The sequence below is a fragment of the Heterodontus francisci genome, chromosome 1, assembly GCF_036365525.1.
Source record: "Heterodontus francisci isolate sHetFra1 chromosome 1, sHetFra1.hap1, whole genome shotgun sequence".
Taxonomy (NCBI): domain Eukaryota; kingdom Metazoa; phylum Chordata; class Chondrichthyes; order Heterodontiformes; family Heterodontidae; genus Heterodontus; species Heterodontus francisci.
Window position 1 is genome coordinate 50,983,858 of NC_090371.1, and position 17,911 is coordinate 51,001,768.

The 17,911-nt window shown below is 42.9% G+C and overlaps 1 protein-coding gene across 2 annotated transcripts in view; it reads left to right on the top strand.

Annotated features, from left to right (window-relative positions):
* The window catches only part of ska1 (spindle and kinetochore associated complex subunit 1), a 63,585-nt gene that overhangs the window by 30,609 nt on the left and 15,065 nt on the right, over positions 1–17,911 (top strand). Inside the window, exon 7 of one of the 2 annotated variants that reach the window (XM_068030546.1) lies at positions 4,429–7,095. The exons of the other annotated variant lie outside the window; for it this stretch is intronic. Within the exon in view, the coding sequence (XP_067886647.1) occupies positions 4,429–4,577 (149 nt within the window). The 3' untranslated portion in view covers positions 4,578–7,095. Of the gene's footprint in view, positions 1–4,428; positions 7,096–17,911 lie in introns of those variants that run through there. 2 annotated transcript variants of the gene reach the window in all.

The following is a 17,911-nucleotide window of genomic DNA, read 5'->3' on the forward strand; positions in this document are numbered from 1 at the left end:
CTAGTGTGGCAGGAGGGTGGGAACCAGAGCAATAGGACAGCAAGTGAAATAAATGAGGGGGAACTAGTAAATAAGACCAGTAAGACTAAGAGGAAGAGCAGGCAGGGAGATGTTGCGGAGCACAGCGGGACTGGTTGTCTGAAGTGCATTTGTTTCAATGCGAGAAGTATAACAGGTAAGGCAGATGAACTTAGAGCTTGGATTAGTACTTGATGTTGTTGCTATTACAGAGACTTGGTTGAGGGAGGGACAGGATTGGCAGCTAAATGTTCCGGGATTTAGAAGCTTCAGGCGGGATAGAGGGGGATGTAAAAGGTGTGGGGGAGTTGTATTACTTGTTAAGGAGAATGTCACAGCTGGACTGCGGGAGGACACCTCGGAGGGGTCATGCAACGAGGCAATATGGGTGGAGCTCACGAATAGGAAGGGTGCAGTCACGATGTTGGGGTTTTTCTACAGGCCTCCCAACAGCCAGCAGGAGGTAGAGGAGCAGATATGTAGACAGATTTTGGAAAGATGTAAAGGTAACAGGGTTGTAGTGGTGGGTGATTTTAACTTCCCCTATATTGACTGGGACTCACTTAGTGCTTGGATGGGGCAGAATTTGTAAGGAGCATCCAGGAGGGCTTCTTGAAACAATATGTAGATAGTCTAACTAGGGATGGGGCCATACTGGACCGGGTATTGGGGAATGAGCCCAGCCAGGTGGTCGAAGTTTCAGTAGGGCAGCATTTCGGGAACAGTGACCATAATTCCATAAGTTTTAAGGTACTTGTGGATAAGGATAAGAGTAGTCCTCGGGTGAAGGTGCTAAATTGGGAGAAGGCTAATTATAACAATATTAGGCAGGAACTCAAGAATTTAGATTGGGGCGGCTGTTTGTGGGTAAATCAACATCTGACATGTGGGAGTCTTTCAAACGTCAGTTGATTAGAATCCAGGACCGGCATGTTCCTGTGAGGAAGAATGATAAGTTTGGCAAGTTTCGGGAACCTTAGATAACGCGGGATATTGTGAGCCTAGTCAAAAAGAAAAAGGAAGCATTCGTAAGGGCTGGAAGGCTAGGAACAGACGAATCCCTTGAGGAATATAAAGACAGTAGGAAGGAACTTAAGCAAGGAATCAGGAGGGCTAAAAGGGGTCATGAAATGTCATTGGCAAACAATATTAAGGATAATCCCAAAACTTTTTATACGTATATAAAGAGCAAGAGGGTAACCAGGGAAAGGGTTGGCCCACTCAAGGACAGGGAAGGATGTGTGGAGCCAGAGGAAATGGGCGAGGTACTAAATGAGTACTTTGCATCAGTATTCACCAGTGAGAAGAACTTGGTGGATGATGAGCCTAGGGAAGGGAGTGCAGATAGTCTCAGTCATCTCATTATCGAAAAGGAGGAGGTGTTGGGTGTCTTGCAAAGCATTAAAGTAGATAAGTCCCCAAGGCCTGTTGGGTTCTACCCCAGAATACTGAGGGAGTCAAGGGAAGAAATTGCTGGGGCCTTGACAGAAATCTTTGCATCCTCATTGGCTACAGGTGAGATCCCAGAGGACTGGAGAATAGCCAATGTTGTTCCTTTGTTTAAGAAGGGTAGCAAGGATAATCCAGGAAATTATAGGCCAGTGAGCCTTATGTCAGTGGTAGGGAAATTATTAGAGAGGATTCTTCGGGACAGGATTTACTCCCATTTGGAAACAAACGAACTTATTAGTGAGAGGCAGCATGGTTTTGTGAAGGGGAGGTCGTGTCTCACTAATTTGATTGAGTTTTTTGAGGAAGTGACGAAGATGATTGATGAAGGAAGGGCAGTGGATGTTATCTATATGGACTTCAGTAAAGCCTTTGACAAGGTCCCTCATGGCAGACTGGTACAAAAGGTGAAGTCACACGGGATCAGAGGTGAGCTGGCAGGATGGATACAGAACTGTCTCTGTCATAGAATTCAGAGGGTAGCAGTGGAAGGGTGCTTTTCTGAATGGAGGGCTGTGACTAGTGGTGTTCCGCAGGGATCAGTGCTGGAACCTTTGTTCTTTGTAGTATATATAAATGATTTGGAGGAAAATGAAGCTGGTCTGATTAGTAAGTTTGCGGACGACACAAAGGTTGGTGGAGTTGCGGATAATGACGAGGATTGTCAGAGGATACAGCAGGATATAGATCGGTTGGAGACTTGGGCGGAGAAATGGCAGATGGAGTTTAATCCGGACAAATGTGAGGTAATGCATTTTGGAAGGTCTAATGCAGGTGGGAAGTATACAGTAAATGGCAGAACCCTTAGGAGTATTGACAGGCAGAGAGATCTGGGCATACAGGTCCACAGGTCACTGAAAGTGGCAACACAGGTGGATAAGCTGGTCAAGAAGGCATACGGCATGCTTGCCTTCATCGGTCGGGGCATAGAGTATAAAAATTGGCAAGTCATGCTGCAGCTGTACAGAACTTTAGTTAGGCCACACTTCCAATGTTGCGTGCAATTCTGGTCGCCACACTACCAGAAGGACGTGGAGGCTTTGGAGAGGGTACAGAAGAGGTTTACCAGGATGTTGCCTGGTCTGGAGGGCATTAGCTATGAGAAGAGGTTGGATAAACACGGATTGTTTTCACTGGAACGACGGAGGTGGAGGGGCGACATGATCGAGGTTTACAAAGTTATGAGCGGCATGGACAGAGTGGATAGTCAGAAGCTTTTTCCCAGGGTGGAAGAGTCAGTTACTAGGGGACATAGGTTTAAGGTGCGAGGGGCAAAGTTTAGAGGGGATGTGCGAGGCAAGTTCTTTGCACAGAGGGTGGTGAGTGCCTGGAACTTGCTGCCGGGGAGGTGGTGGAAGCAGGTACCATAGAGACGTTTAAGAGGCATCTTGACAAATACATGAATAGGATGGGAATAGAGGGATACGGTCCCTGGAAGTGCAGAAGGTTTTAGTTTAGGCAGGCATCAAGATCGGCGCAGGCTTGGAGGGCCGAATGGCCTGTTCTTTGTTCTTTGTTTGACTGCGTGTGTGAAATGGGCACCCTGAGTTCACCTGATAAAATCTTCAAATATGTAAGCCTTGAACCTTGTTGTGGGAGTGAGTGAATGAATACAGGGGAGAGACAAAAGGAAAATGTGCATCTGAAGTGTTAATGAAATTTCTCCTAATATTATAGATTTAAATTTAAATGCATATCACAAAGTTTGAAATGGCTACTTCTGAGTACTTTTGTGTTGAACCTTTAAGGTGCAAATCAAGGTGGTCAACATCTAGCAGACTTCGAACAACACTTCAAAATTTCCATCAAATTGGTGATGCAGAGCCTTTCCCAGAAGCCATGATGGGGTGTCCAAATAACTACTTTCTAAAAGATCATACAACATATTTCTAAATATAGCAAACTGCTTGTAGCTGAAGTTAACCTAATGGATAGGTCGTTTTCTGTTTCTTACTTTTTTAATATAGGCACCACACAAACCTCATTTTAGTCCATGGAAACAGTCAAAGACAGAGCTCGTACTGGTGTAATAAAGCCCCCATTTCTTTTAGCACCATAAAGTGAATACCGTGAGCACCAGCAGCCCAATCTGCTTCAAGAGCTGTAATTCTCGCAATGACTGCATCTGTATCTAATTTAGCATCAGCTTCAGGAGTGAAGACTGAATCAAAGTCACTAACCCCAGCAATTATCTGGCGCTTCACTAAAATCTAACCTGCAGAATCCCTCAGTCATCTTATACCTTCCTTGATGCTCAAATCTTACTATCTTATTCCTAGTTGCTATCTCTCTTTCATTGTTCTTTTGACCAATCTGATGGCAATTTTTTTTTACCTCAAGGTCATTTGATTCAGTCTTTTGCAAAGAGCAAAGTTGCTCTCAAATGCTCAAAGGATGTTGAGACACCCCCTTCTAACCTTCAACTTGTGATGCAAAGATTGCATTTAAAGAATTCTGCAAACTGAAGTGCTCATATCAAGCCTTTAAACTGATGTCCACCTGAATTGCTGGAAAAGAGGCAAGACATTGATAGTTCATCCAACAATGCAACACTCTTGTGTTTGCACTGAAATATCATCAATGATTAGGTGCTGAAATCCTAGCCTGAGGCTTGAACACACAATCTTTTGACTCAAACATGAAAGCAACCAATTGAGCCAAATTGACATGCTCCACAAAACAGTTTGACTTTTTTTTTAAAACTGATTATGTAAACTTAAGTTTGAACTCTCTTCAGGCTTTTCTGAGCTCAACTTTTAAACCGGCTATACAAAGGCAAGCCATGTAATCTATTCCCTATTCTCTTCTGGGGGGGGAAAAAGGTCTCTATCTTTTAAGCTATCCTTTCAGAAGTTGATGGAGCTGCTTTGATTTCTAGACACCTATTTCAATTATAGCTTTCTATTCTGAACCAGCGGGTTATTTGAAAATGTTACTTTTTCTTTCATTTGTTCTTTGCAGGTCAGTATTTCTTTGTGGAAGCTGACATAAAGGACTTTACACGCCTCAAAGTTGACAAGAAGTTTCATGGAATCTTAAGTATTCTGCGACATTGCCACCGGTTGCGGGAAGTCCGCGGGAGTCACCTTGTCCGTTATGTGCTTCTTTAAGGAGATTGTAAATCGTATTCTTAAGCCGCATGAATCCTAAAGTCTAAAGCAAGAGTATGCCAGTTATTTTATGCAAGGAAAATATATTTGCTTTAATTATATTTTCTCCCTACCCCTCACTGTAAGATGATCTTTATCTGGGAATTGATGGCAGCCTGCTTACTCCCAGTACCCTACAGTTGTTACCTTGTGAGGAATCCTATAATATTTAAGTTTTTAAAAACATATATTTTCCTTGTCCCACACCCCATGATATCCCAATATCGCATATCATTCCTTACAGGGTGCTCCCAGGCTTCCACCTCTGTATCTAAACTGAAATCTGATACACCATCATGTTACCTCAGCACCATTGTTTTAAATTGTGTTGCATTTAACTCCCCTCATTTAAAGCGCCCTGATTCCATTTGATACAATCTGCAAATGATTGTGACAATGAGTGAATGCAAAAGAGACAACGGGAAAATGTCCATCAGAAGTACTAATGACACTCCTAATACTACTGTTGTGTATAAATTTTAAAAGCAATCTCAAAGTTCAAAATAGTTACCTCTGAGTGCCAACATGTTAGAAAGTTAACATGTTTAGTCCTCTGTTTTGATGGAGGTCTATGGGCATTTGCTAGACAATCTATGGAAGACTGTTGAATGTCCACTTTTATTGGGCCTGTGCTCTTGAATGCGATTCCAGATGTTTTAGCAAACTCCACAGTACCTGACCTGATGATTTTTGAATTGCATGATTCTCTGAAAAGATTTTAAGTTTGCTGTGCTGGTTAAATTTTGTCTCTGCATAATGTACTTAATTTTTCTGTTCCTGCTAGTATAATTTCATAAATTCCCTTCATGGCTCTGATATTGCCCAGTCCACTGATTGAATCTCTATATTCTTGGTAAATTTTTTGACTAGCTAACCTTTGAAAATAACCTTATGCCAACCTTTCTGCAGCAATTGCAGCTTTTAAAAATCTTACTACAGGGCAACGCATCTTGCGTTTCTATACTATCTTAAACGTAGAAAACATCCTAAGGTGCTTTTAAAGCAGGTAGGGAAAAGAAAAAATATATAAAGCTGCTGGTGCTAGGCCACAAGGGAGAGATTGTGAGGGTAACCAAAAGAACACAAGAAATAGGAGCAGGAGTAGACCATATGGCCCATCGAGCCTGCTTCGCCATTCAATACAATCGTGGCTGATTGTTGGCTTCAACTGCACTTTCCCACCCACTTGCCATATCCCTTGATTCCCTGAGAGACCAAAAATCTGTCCTTCCCAGCCATAAATGTATTCCACGATGGAGCATCCATAACCCTCTGTGGTAAAGAATTCCAAACATTCAGAACTGAGTGAAGTAATTTCTCCTCATCTCAGTCCTAAATGATTGGCCCCTGATCCTGAGACTGTGCCCGTGTTTTAGATTCCCTGACCAGCGAGAACAATTTCTCAGCGTCTACCCTTTCCAGCCCCTTCAGAATCTTATGCTTTTCAATAAGATCTCATTCCTCTAAACCCCAGAGAATATAGGTCCAAAAGTTAGGGTTTGGACACATAGGGACACTAGCTCACAGCTGATATACCTCGCAGGTCCTAGCCATGCAAAAGACTAAGATGCAGGAAAGTCCAACCCAATGTGGCTGAGACTAAGCAGCAGTACACACACTCAGCTGGAGTCTTCACTTCAGTATTGGGATGATGATCTGTAACCAGATGCCACAATTTAACTTAATGGGAAGATTTTCCTGATCCTGTCCTTGGGTGCACTAGACTGCCTAGGCACAATGGAAAGAGGAAAGCTGGGGAGGGAGATTTGCATGCCTATAAGAGAGCCTGTTTATTTTTTTCTTCAATTAATTTAATGTATGAATAATTAGATGGGCTTTGTTACTGGTGTGTGTGATCCTCCCTGCCAGTTGTCTTTTATGTGCTGCACTTGTGTAATCTAATGCATCCACGCACAATAACGAGGGAAATTTGTTCCAGTATATCAGTCAGTGCAATTGTTTAAGTATTTTGTTTTTCAATAAGTTGTCACCATTGTTGGTACTTTTGTAATTAATTTTGAAGCTCACTGACTAGTTGGTGGAATTGTAAATTTTAACGCTCTTGAAAGAAATTTTCCCATCTATAAATATTACTGTAATTAGGTTTCAAATCAAATTTAAGTTATTTGCATTTATTATCATTAGTTGCAAATAATCCATATATTGAATATGTTTTATAAACTGCCCTTAATGATGGAATTTCTGTAAATTAGCTTGTAATTGCTGCTATGTGATAATCAAGCTATACATTTTGTCCTTGAGCAATGAAATCAACTAGTATATTTTTAAAAAACCTTGACAAAATGGGGTAGTGCCAGTCCACTCTGGTAGACCATGTTGTAATAGTGTAGACAAGGCACCGAAGTATGGATCAGTATAATGTATAGATGTCAAGCATTTACATTTTCCAGCTTTGCTGCTTGCCACTTAACTGTAACAGCAATGCAACTTAAAATATTAAACGTTAAAATATTTTCCACATCTTTTTTTCAGCTATTTTGTAATCTAAGCCCTAGACCTGTGCGATTTTGTAAAAGATAAATAAAATTGCACTGTTTAACATTGATACCTTGTATTTTCATTCCTCTCTTCCCTTGAAGGCACGCTGTCATAACTATGCACAAATGCTTGAATGTTTCTTCTGAAGTTCCACTTTGTGCTATTTTAGTAGACGTGCTAATCTGGGTTAACAATTCAACTAATATAGTGGAAAGAGGAATTTCAGGAAAACAAATTTAAGCATTTTTATTCAATTACCCTATGATTTGATATGAAGGGTAGTGATTCACGCTGGAGTATGTGACATTCAAGAAGAATAGGAAGCTAGGTGAAGGGGTGACACTGTTAATCAAGGATGGCATTGGTGCAATAGTTAGAGATACCCTTGGTTCAGGAGATCAGGATGTAGAATTGGTTTGGATGGAGATGAGGAATAGTAGGGGAAAGAAATCACTAGTGGGAGTGGTCTACAGGCCCCCTAACAGTAACCACAATGCAGGACCAAGTACACAAGTAGAAATATTGGGTCCTTGTGATTAAAGGGACGGCATTAATCATGGGTGATTTTAATCTACATATAAACTGGAAAAACCAGATCGGCAGTAGTAACCTGGATGAAGAGTTCATAGAATGCTTTCAAGATAGTTTCTTAGAGCAGCACATTCTGGAACCAACCAGAGAGCAGGTTATATTAGACCTGGCATTGTGTAATGTGACAGGATTAATTAATGAACTCAGCGTAAAGGCACCTCTAGGTAGCAGTGACCACAATATAATTGAATTTTATATCCAGTTTGAAAAAGAGGTGTAAGACTAGTATTTTAAACTTAAATAAGGGCAACTATGTGGACATGAAAGCTGAGCTAGCTGAAGGGTTACTAGGCTTGGAGATAGATCAAGAGAAGCAGTGGCAGACATTTAAGGGGATATTTCAGAATACTCAGAATAAGTATATTCCTACTAAATAAGAAAAATTCTAAGGGGAGGGCACACCATCCGTGGTAAACTAAAGAAGTTAAGGAAAGCATCAAACTTAAGGAAAAAGCATATAATTGCACAAAGATGAGTGGCAGGTCATATGATTGGTCAGAATATGAAGAACAGCAGAGAATGACTAAAAGGTTAATCAGGTGAAAGAAATTGGATTATGAGAGGAAGCTAGCTAGAAATGTAAAAATGGATAAGAGGACGACTTTCTACAGGTATTTAAAAAGGAAAAGAGTAAGAAAAGTGAGTGTTGGTCCTCTAGAGAGTGAGAATGGGGAGTTAATAGATAATAAGGAAATGGCAGATGAAATGAACAAATGTTTTGCTTCTGTCTTCACTATAAAGGATACAAAAAACATTTCAGTAATAGCTGTAAATCAGGAGGTGGAAGGAAGAGAGGAATTTGGGGAGATTACAATCACGAGGGAAACGGTACTGAGCAAACTGATGGAGCTGTGGGCTGACAAGTTCCCGGGTCTTGATGGGCTTCATCCCAGGGTCTTAAAAGACGTCACTAATGAGACAGTAGATGCGTTTGTGTTAATTTTTCAAAATTTGCTAGATTCTGGAAAGGTTCCACCAGACTGGAAAGTAGCAAATATAACCTCTCTATTAAAGAAGTGGGGTGGGGGGAGCAGAAAACAGGTAACTATAGGCCAGTTAGCTTGATGTCTGTCGTGGGGAAGATGTTAGAATCGATCGTTAAGAAGGCTATAGCTGGGCATTTAGAAAAACTCAAAGTAATTGGGAATAGTCAGCATGGTTTTGTGAAAGGGAGATCATGTTTAACCAATTTGTTGGCGTTCTTTTAAGGAGTAACATTCGCTGTGGATAAGGCGAGCCCGCTGATGTACTGTACTTGGATTTCCAAAAGGTATTTGACAAGGTGCCACATAAAAGGTTATTGCGCAAAGTAGGAGCTCATGGTGTAGGGGGTAACATGTTAGCATGGATAGAAGATTGGCTGGCTGGCATAAACAGAGTATGCATAAGCGGATCCTTTTCTGAGTGGCAGGATGTGACGAGTGGAGTCCTGCAGGGGTCTGTGCCGGGGCCTCAACCTTTTACAATTTATATCAATGACTTAAATAAGGGGAGCGATGGCATGGTAGCTAAATTTGCAGATAACACAAAGATAAGTAGGAAAGTATGTTGTGAAGGGTACATAAGGAGGTTGCAGACCGAGATAGGTAGGTTGAGTGAGTGGGCAAAAATCTGGCAGATGGAATATAATGTGGGAAAATGTGAAGTTGTTCACTTTGGCAGGAAGACTGAAAAAGCAGAATATTACTTAAACGGAGAATGACTGCAGAATTCCAAGGTGCAGAGGGATCTAGGTGTTCTAGTGCATGGGTCACAAAATGTTAGTATGCAGTACAGCAAGTAATAAAGAAGGCTAATGGAATGCTATCATTTATTGAGAGGAATTGAAAATAAAAGTATAGATGTTATGCTTCAGTTATACAGGGCATTGTTGAGACCACATGTCGAATATTGTGTGCAGTTTTGGTCTCTTTATTGAAGGAAGGATGTAAATGCGTTTGAGGCGGTTCAGAGGAGGTTTACTAGATTGATACCTGGAATGGCAGGTTGTCTTATGAGGAAAGGTTGAACAGACTGGGCTTGTTTTCACTGGAGTTTAGAAGAGTGAGGGGAGACTTGATTGAAGTTTATAAGATCCTGAACGTTCTTGACTAGTTGGATATGGAAAGGATGTTTCCTCTTGTGGGTGAGTTCAGAACTATGGGGCACAGATTTAAAATTAGAGGTCGCCCTTTTAGGACAGAGATGAAGAGAAATTTTTTCTGAAGTTTGTGCGACTTTGGAACTCTCTGCCTCAGAAGTTGGTGGAGGTGGGGGTCATTGAATATTTTTAAGGTGGAGGTAGATAGATGCTTGTTAGGCAAGGGAATCAAAGGTTATCGGGGGTAGATGGGAATGTGGAATTAGAGACACAAATAGATCAGCCATGATCTTATTGAATGGTGGATCAGGCGAGAGGGGTCGAATGGCCTACTTGTGCTTCTAATTCATATGTTCGTAACTGTTTAAAAATAAGGGGTCGCCCATTTAAGACAGATGAGAAATGTTTTCGCTGAGGGTCATGAGTCTTTGGAACTCTCTTCCTCAAAAGGCAGTGGAAGCAGAGTCTTTGTTTTTAAGGCATTCTTGATAAGCAAGAGGGTGAATGGTTACTGGGGGTCGGCAGGAATGTGGAGTTAAGGTTACAATGAGATCAGCCATGATCTTATTGAATGGCGGAGCAGGCTCGAGGGGCCGAGTGGCCCACACCTGCTCCTAATTCGTATGTATGTTCGTAGCATAATTATGGTTTTGGTACCTTTACAAGATTGTCTGTTCTTGGTGAGTCTGCCTGGTGAGTAGCCGACTTTTGAAAGGGTGGGTTGGAGGGGGTCATTAAGCCTGAAACCCTTACATAACTCTTCACACATACTTTCAATGGGAATTACTGGATAGCAATCAGGAGCAATAACTTTTTTTTATTTCAGCACCCCCGCTCCCACCCTCCCACACACTTTCCAGAACACAGGATACTGAAAGCAAAACTAGATTTTTTCCCCCCTCATAACTACCAAATTTAAGATCAGATATCACAGTACCACATCGTGTTGCAGTTAACTACTGAGCCATCAGTATAAGACGCATTGTGCCCAGATAATTTTCATTACGATAACAGTATCAACCACACTATATACAGTATTCGTATCCTTTTTAGCTGTGAGCTGTAACTCAGTTGGTAGTATTCTCTGAGTCATAAGCTTGTTGGTTCAAGTCCCACTCTAGCACTCGAGCGCAAAAATCTAGGCTGACACTCAGGGAGTGCAGTACTATCAGCGGTGCTGTCTTTCAGACGCGGCTTTAAACTGAGACCCTCTCTGCCCTCTCAGGTGGACAGAAAAGAGCCCATGGCACTATTTCGAAGAAAAGCAGGGGAAGTATCCCCAGAGTCCTGACCGATATTTGTCCCCAATTAACATCACATAAAACACATTATCCTATCGCTGTATATGGGACTTTGCTTTGTGCAAATTGGCTGCCGTGTTTCCTATTTTATAACGGTGAGTACACTTCAAAAATACTTCATTGGTTGTAAAGCTTTGGGATATCCTGAGGTCATGAAAAGCACTATATAAATGCAAGTCTTTTCTTTTGATACTTCTGTGTATTAGATGTTATTGCAACTTTCATCTAATTTATGCTGGTCTCAAATGAGCAAGTAAAGTGTGGGAAATCTTTTTGTCTTTGCGCAATTATTGCATGGAGAGTCCACTTGGTGGGCTTTTTCCCTCGAGAGAAAGTGGGAGGTGAAATGTATAAATAACGTAATCAGTTATACTTTCCAGGCTGATTTAAATGAGAACATATAATTGTAATATCCCACTTGGCAAGCACTATGCCAGTTTAGCATTCAGGTCCATTATGGCCTCTTCTTTCCTGGAGAGTGGAGAGCTATGGTAATGAAGCACTTAATCTTAAATAAATATTAATATTTTGTATTTATGATACAAGAAAAATATTGAATGCATACCTTAGATCAGAAAATACTTTCAATCAATCTTGCCCTTCAGCTGCAAAGAAGCAGTATTTCTGTAACAGGTCAGTGCATTCTGAGTCCTTTTATATGGCTATACACTCTTCTTTGGCCTTCTTGTCTTGCGAGACAATGGGTAAGTGCCTAGAGGTGGTCAGTGGTTTGTGAAGCAGTGCCTGGAGTGGCTATAAAGGCCGATTCTAAAGTGACAGGCTCTTCCACAGGCGCTGCAGATAAAGTTGGTTGTCGGGGCTGTTACACAGTTGGCTCTCTCCTTGCACTTCTGTCTTTTTTCCTGCCAACTGCTAAGTCTCTTCGACTCGCCACTCTTTAGCCCCGCCTTTATGGCTGTCCGCCAGCTCTGGCGATCACTGGCAACTGACTCCCACGACTTGTGGTCAATGTCACAGGACTTCATGTCGCGTTTGCAGACGTCTTTAAAGCGGAGACATTGACGGCTGGTGGGTCTGATACCAGTGATGAGCTCGCTGTACAATGCGTCCTCGGCGATCCTGCCATCTTCCATGCGGCTCACATGGCCAAGCCATCTCAAGCGCCGCTGACTCAGTAGTGTGTGTAAGCTGGGGATGTTGGCCGCCTTGAGGACTTCTGCGTTGGAGATACGGTCCTGCCACCTGATGCCAAGGATTCTCCGGAGGCAGCGAAGATGGAATGAATTGAGACGTCGCTCTTGGCTGGCATACGTTGTCCAGGCCTCGCTGCCGTAGAGCAAGATACTGAGGACACAGGCTTGAAACACTCAGACTTTTGTGTTCCATGTCAGTCTGCCATTTTCCCACACCCTCTTGGCCAGTCTGGCCGTAGCAGCGGATGCCTTTCCCATGCTCTTGTTGATTTCTGCATCGAGAGACAGGTTACTGGTGATAGTTGAGCCTAGGTAGGTGAACTCTTGAACCACTTCCAGAGCGTGGTCGCCAATATTGATGGATGGAGCATTTCTGACATCCTGTCCTATGATGTTCGTTTTCTTGAGGCTGATGGCTAGGTCAAATTCATTGCAGGCAGCCACAAATCCTGTCGATGAGTCTCTGCAGACACTCTTCTGTGTGGGATGTTAATGCAGCATCGTCAGCAAAGAGGAGTTTCCTGATGATTACTATTTGAAGTGTAAAAATGTAAAAACCTGAAAGAAAACTGTTCAGAAATTTGAAAGATGCTGAACAACCCATTGCAGTACAGTACTGGTCTTTACTGGGGAATTATGCAGAAGGTTTTTCAAAATATCCTTTTCCTTCAAATTTTCTCTCTTGAAAGTGCTGGCTCACCCTGAGGTCTGGTTCCACTTGTGCTAGTAGCTCTGGTACCTCGTTCAAAGAGCCATTTTTCACACATGAGCTGACTTAACTTTAGCTGCCAGTTTTATTGAGTTGAATGAAGTGAATATAGAGGTAGTTTATGGTTTTGTGGGAATACCAAAAAAAAAATCCCCCTATAAAAATTGTTAGCTGTTGATTTCATAGATAAAGTCTGTGATTTACAAAATATGATTTGCTCTAGAAACAGTCCTGCATGAAAATAAAGAAACTCACTGCCTGCTGCCTTTTACCTAACTACTCAGTATGTTCTGGAAATGTGAGCTAGCTGAAGTACTGCTATAATTAGAGTATCGTAACTACATTTGTTCATGCTGGGTCATGTAGATTTACACTCCACATTTCAACATGCATTAAAACGGAGTTGTTTTTAGAGTTACCCATTTAGCACTCTGTTGGCTGTGGCAGTCTCAGTGGTGCTGCAGGTGTGATCTTAATATAAAGCATCTTTTTGATGCCATTGAGAATATTTGTTTCACGTCTGCATCTTGCTCAATAAATTGTTCAACCTGTGAAATATTGTTCTATTTTCATTGATTAATTTTTGGGGTGTTCCTTTTCCTCACTACTGTCATCTCTGGTAAATATTTGTAATTTTTATTTATTGACCTAATGCTTTAAACCAGTGCTTGGAGCCCATCTCCACCCATTTCCATTCATCTGAGGGAATTGGATAATTACCTGAAGAGAGAATATTTGTAGGCTATGGGGAAAAGGCTGGGTAGTGGGACTAGCTGAATTGCTCTTGCAGAGAGCTGGCATGGACATAATGGGCCACATGGCTTCCTTCTGTGCTGTCACCATTCTACGCATCCCCCTTAATAAACTTACTACTTCAACTGTCCGTGGGTCAAGGCAATTTCCTGCCTGGGAATCTCTCCCATCCAGCCTTGCTTTTCTGTCATGGACAGAATGCCCCAAATGAGGCCCCACACAAAACGGCAGGAAAGCTCCAGATCTGGCCTCTCTGATTCCCATGCCCTCTGTGGCTTGTGTAACAGTGAAAGTGTGCTAGAGGCCACATGGAAATTTGAGGTCCCTGTCACTTGTCAAAATTACACCCAGATCACCTAGGGCTGTCTTAAAGGATTGTATTATTGTGAAACAAACCCTCACGTTTCACCATATATAGACTGTTATTTGTAGTTTGCACCATTTCAGTTATATTAGTACTTATACCCACTGCCTTGTGGACGTCTCAGGAGAGACCAAGACTAAGGGAGTAAACCCTAACAGAAAATCTGGAGCGGAACCCCTGAGGCGGTCATGTGTCACCTTTGGCATGTTTCCAGCAGTTCCTGCAGCCATACCGGTGCTAAACATCATGCTCTGCATTCCTTTGGACCCCACTAGGAAGGCGAGAGGGGGATTTTGACGCTTGGGCAACTCACAACCTCCATACATTCCACCCAGGCATGCGCCATGGACAGGTCACTCCATAGTCGCCTCACAGCGACCAAAACAACACGGAAGGCAGAAGTTACGGGTTATAAGTCCTCAATTGGCGTAGAGATTGGGCACCACGGATTGCCTTTGTCGGTGGGAGAGGTCATCGCATCTCACTGGACAGCTACCGCCCGCCTCAAACCGGGCAGCCCCCGGTCAGAAAGGTTCTGTCCCGCCACAGTCCACCTGCTTCAATGGGTGCTTGGAGCTCAGGGTCATTGCCCGACAAGTGGACTGCAACACCCCCTGCACCAAGCAGCACGACAAAAAAAGGAAAGAAGGCCCTTCGTTTTGCAAGCTGGAATGTCAGAACTATGTCTCCTGGCCTGTCGGAAGAACTTACACAAATCAACGACTCTCGGAAGACCGCCTTCATTAACAACAATAAAAGCAAAATACTGCGGATGCTGGAAATCTGAAACAAAAACAAGAAATGCTGGAATCACTCAGCAGGTCTGGCAGCATCTGTGGAAAGAGAAGCAGAGTTAACGTTTCGGGTCAGTGACCCTTCTTCGGAACGTTCCGAAGAAGGGTCACTGACCCGAAACGTTAACTCTTCATTAACAACAAGCTCAGTAGACTCAATGTGGACATTGCAGCACTTCAGGAGACACACCTCCCTGCGAGCGGATCTCTAAGAGAGCAAGACTATAACTTCTACTGGCAGGGTAGGGATCCTGAAGAACCAAGACAGCATGGAGTGGGTTTTACCATCAGAAACGCTTTGCTCAGCATGATAGAGCCACCTTAAAATGGCTTGGAACGCATACTGTCCATTCGACTGCTAACCACCTCTGGCCCAGTACACCTACTCAGCATTTTTGCTCCAACTCACCGCCTCTGGTCCAGTACACCTACTCAGCATCTATGCTCCAACACTGTACTCCCACCCCGCCCCCTGAAGTTAAAGACCGGTTCTACGAGGAACTCCATAATATCATTCGTAGCATTCCTAATACCGAACATTTGTTCCTGCTGGGGGACTTTAACGCCAGGGTTGGGGCCGACCATGACTCATGGCCCTCCTGCCTTGGGCGCTATGGCATTGGAAGGCTGAATGAGAATGGACAGAGACTGCTGCAGTTGTGTACCTATCACAACCTCTGCATCACCAACTCGTTCTTTCATACTAAACCCTGTCACCAGGTTTCATGGAGACACCCAGGATCAGGTCGTTGTCACCAGCTGGACCTCCTTATCACAAGGCAAGCCTCCTTAAACAGTGTTCAAATCACACGCAGCTTCCACAGTGTGGACTGCGACACCGATCCCTCCCTGGTGGGCAGCAAGGTTAGACTGAAACCAAAGAAGCTACATCACTCCAAGCAGAAGTGCACCAACCCCCGCATCAACAATAACAGAATTTCTTATCCACAGCTGTTACATAAGTTTCTAAATTCACTTGAAAAAGCCCTTCAAAACACTCCTGCAGGGGATACAGAGACGAAGTGGGCCCACATCAGAGACGCCATCTATGACTCAGCAATGACCAGCTTTGGCAAACATGAGAAGCAGAATGCAGACTGGTTTCAATCTCACTTTGAAGAGCTGGAACCTGTCATAGCCTCTAAGCGCACTGCACTGTTGAACTACAAGAAAGCCCCCTGCGAGTTAACATCCGTAGCACTTAAAGTAGCCAGAAGCGCTGCACAAAGAACAGCCAGGCGCTGTGCAAATGACTACTGGCAACACCTATGCAGTCGTATTCAGCTGGCCTCCGACACCAGAAACATGAGAGGAATGTATGATGGCATTAAGAGAGCTTTTGGGCCAACCATCAAGTAGATCGCCCCCCTCAAGTCTAAATCAGGGGAAATGATCACCAACACAAGCAAATGGACCGCAGGGTGGAGTATTACCTAGAACTGTACTCCAGGGAAAATGTTGTCACTGATACCGCTCTTTATACACCCTACTGAGCCAACGGCGCTTGAGATGGCATGGCCATGTGAGCCGCATGGAAGATGGCAGGATCCCCAAGGACCCATTGTACAGCGAGCTCGTCACTGGTATCAGACCCACCAGCCGTCCATGCCTCCGCTTTAAAGACGTCTGCAAACGCGACATTAAGTCCTGTGACAATGGCCACAAGTCGTGGGAGTCAGTTGCCATTGGTTGCTCTGGCGGACAGCCATAAAGGCGGGGCTAAAGAGTGGCGAGTCAAAGAGACTTAGCTGTTGGCAGGAAAAAAGACAAGTGCAAGGAGAGAGCCAACTGTGTAACAGCCCCAACAACCAATTTTATCTGCAGCGCCTGTGGAAGAGTCTGTCACTCTAAAATTGGCCTTTATAGCCACTCCAGGCGCTGCTCCACAAACTACTGACCACCTCTAGGTGCTTACCCATTGTCTCTCGAGACAAGAAGGCCAAAGAAGAAGAAGAGTACTTATATTGAGCTAAAATAAAAGCAAAATACTGCAGATGCTGGAAATCTGAATAAAAACAAGAAATGCTGGAACCACTGAGCAGGTCTGGCAGCATCTGTGGAAAGAGAAGCAGAGTTAATGTTTCGGGTCAGTGACCCTTCTTCGGAACCTTAACTTCTGGAACTTAGGTTCTGAAGAAGGGTCACTGACCCGAAACGTTAACTCTGCTTCTCTTTCCACAGATGCTGCTAGACCTGCTGAGTGGTTCCAGCATTTCTTGTTTTTATTTCTTATATTGAGCTGTTGTCCTTCTAGACAGAATTTAATTTCTATTTGCCTCTTGTGATTATGCCCATTGCATTCATAAATACAGTTTTAAAGATATCTTAACAGCTTTACCTGCCTCATTCATCTAAATGCAACTAAGAATATTAGAAAAGGCTATTTGGCTAAACCATTGAAGCTAATTCTTTGAGTAGCCTAAGACTCCTAATATAGCATCCTGTTTCATTTTAAATATCCTTGGTATTTTTATCTTTATTGCCCTGCCTGGCAGATTATTCCAAATATACATCTCTATATTCCAGAGAATATGCAGAAAAATGAATTCTTCCTAGTATCTTTTAAATTTATTTTTCACTCATTTCAGTTTTAAGTTCCCCAGTTCTATTTTCCCAGCTTACTTTTAAGTAATATAATAATCTCTGTCACTAAGATTGAGACCATCCATGCAGCTACATCTGCTCCTTCCATTGCCTTTCCAACCTTTCAATAATTTCACTTTTGAAATCTCCCTTCATGTCCTTTCTAATGAGATCCACCTCCTGTTCTCTCAACCCAATTCCCACTAAACTGTTTCAGCTAACTTCCCTTTATGGCCTCCGTACTAGATGATAATATAAACAGTTCCCTCTCCTTGGGTACTGTCTCCCTCTTGAAAGAAAACACCCACAACCCCTATGGTCTTGCAAATTCTTGCTATCTTCTCTTAAATTTCTTTATGGGAGTTAGGGAAATTTTTATAGCAGGAACAGTAGCATAGTGGTAATGTTACTGGACTAGTAATCCAGAGGCCTGGACTAATGTTCTGGAGACATGAGTTCAAATCCCA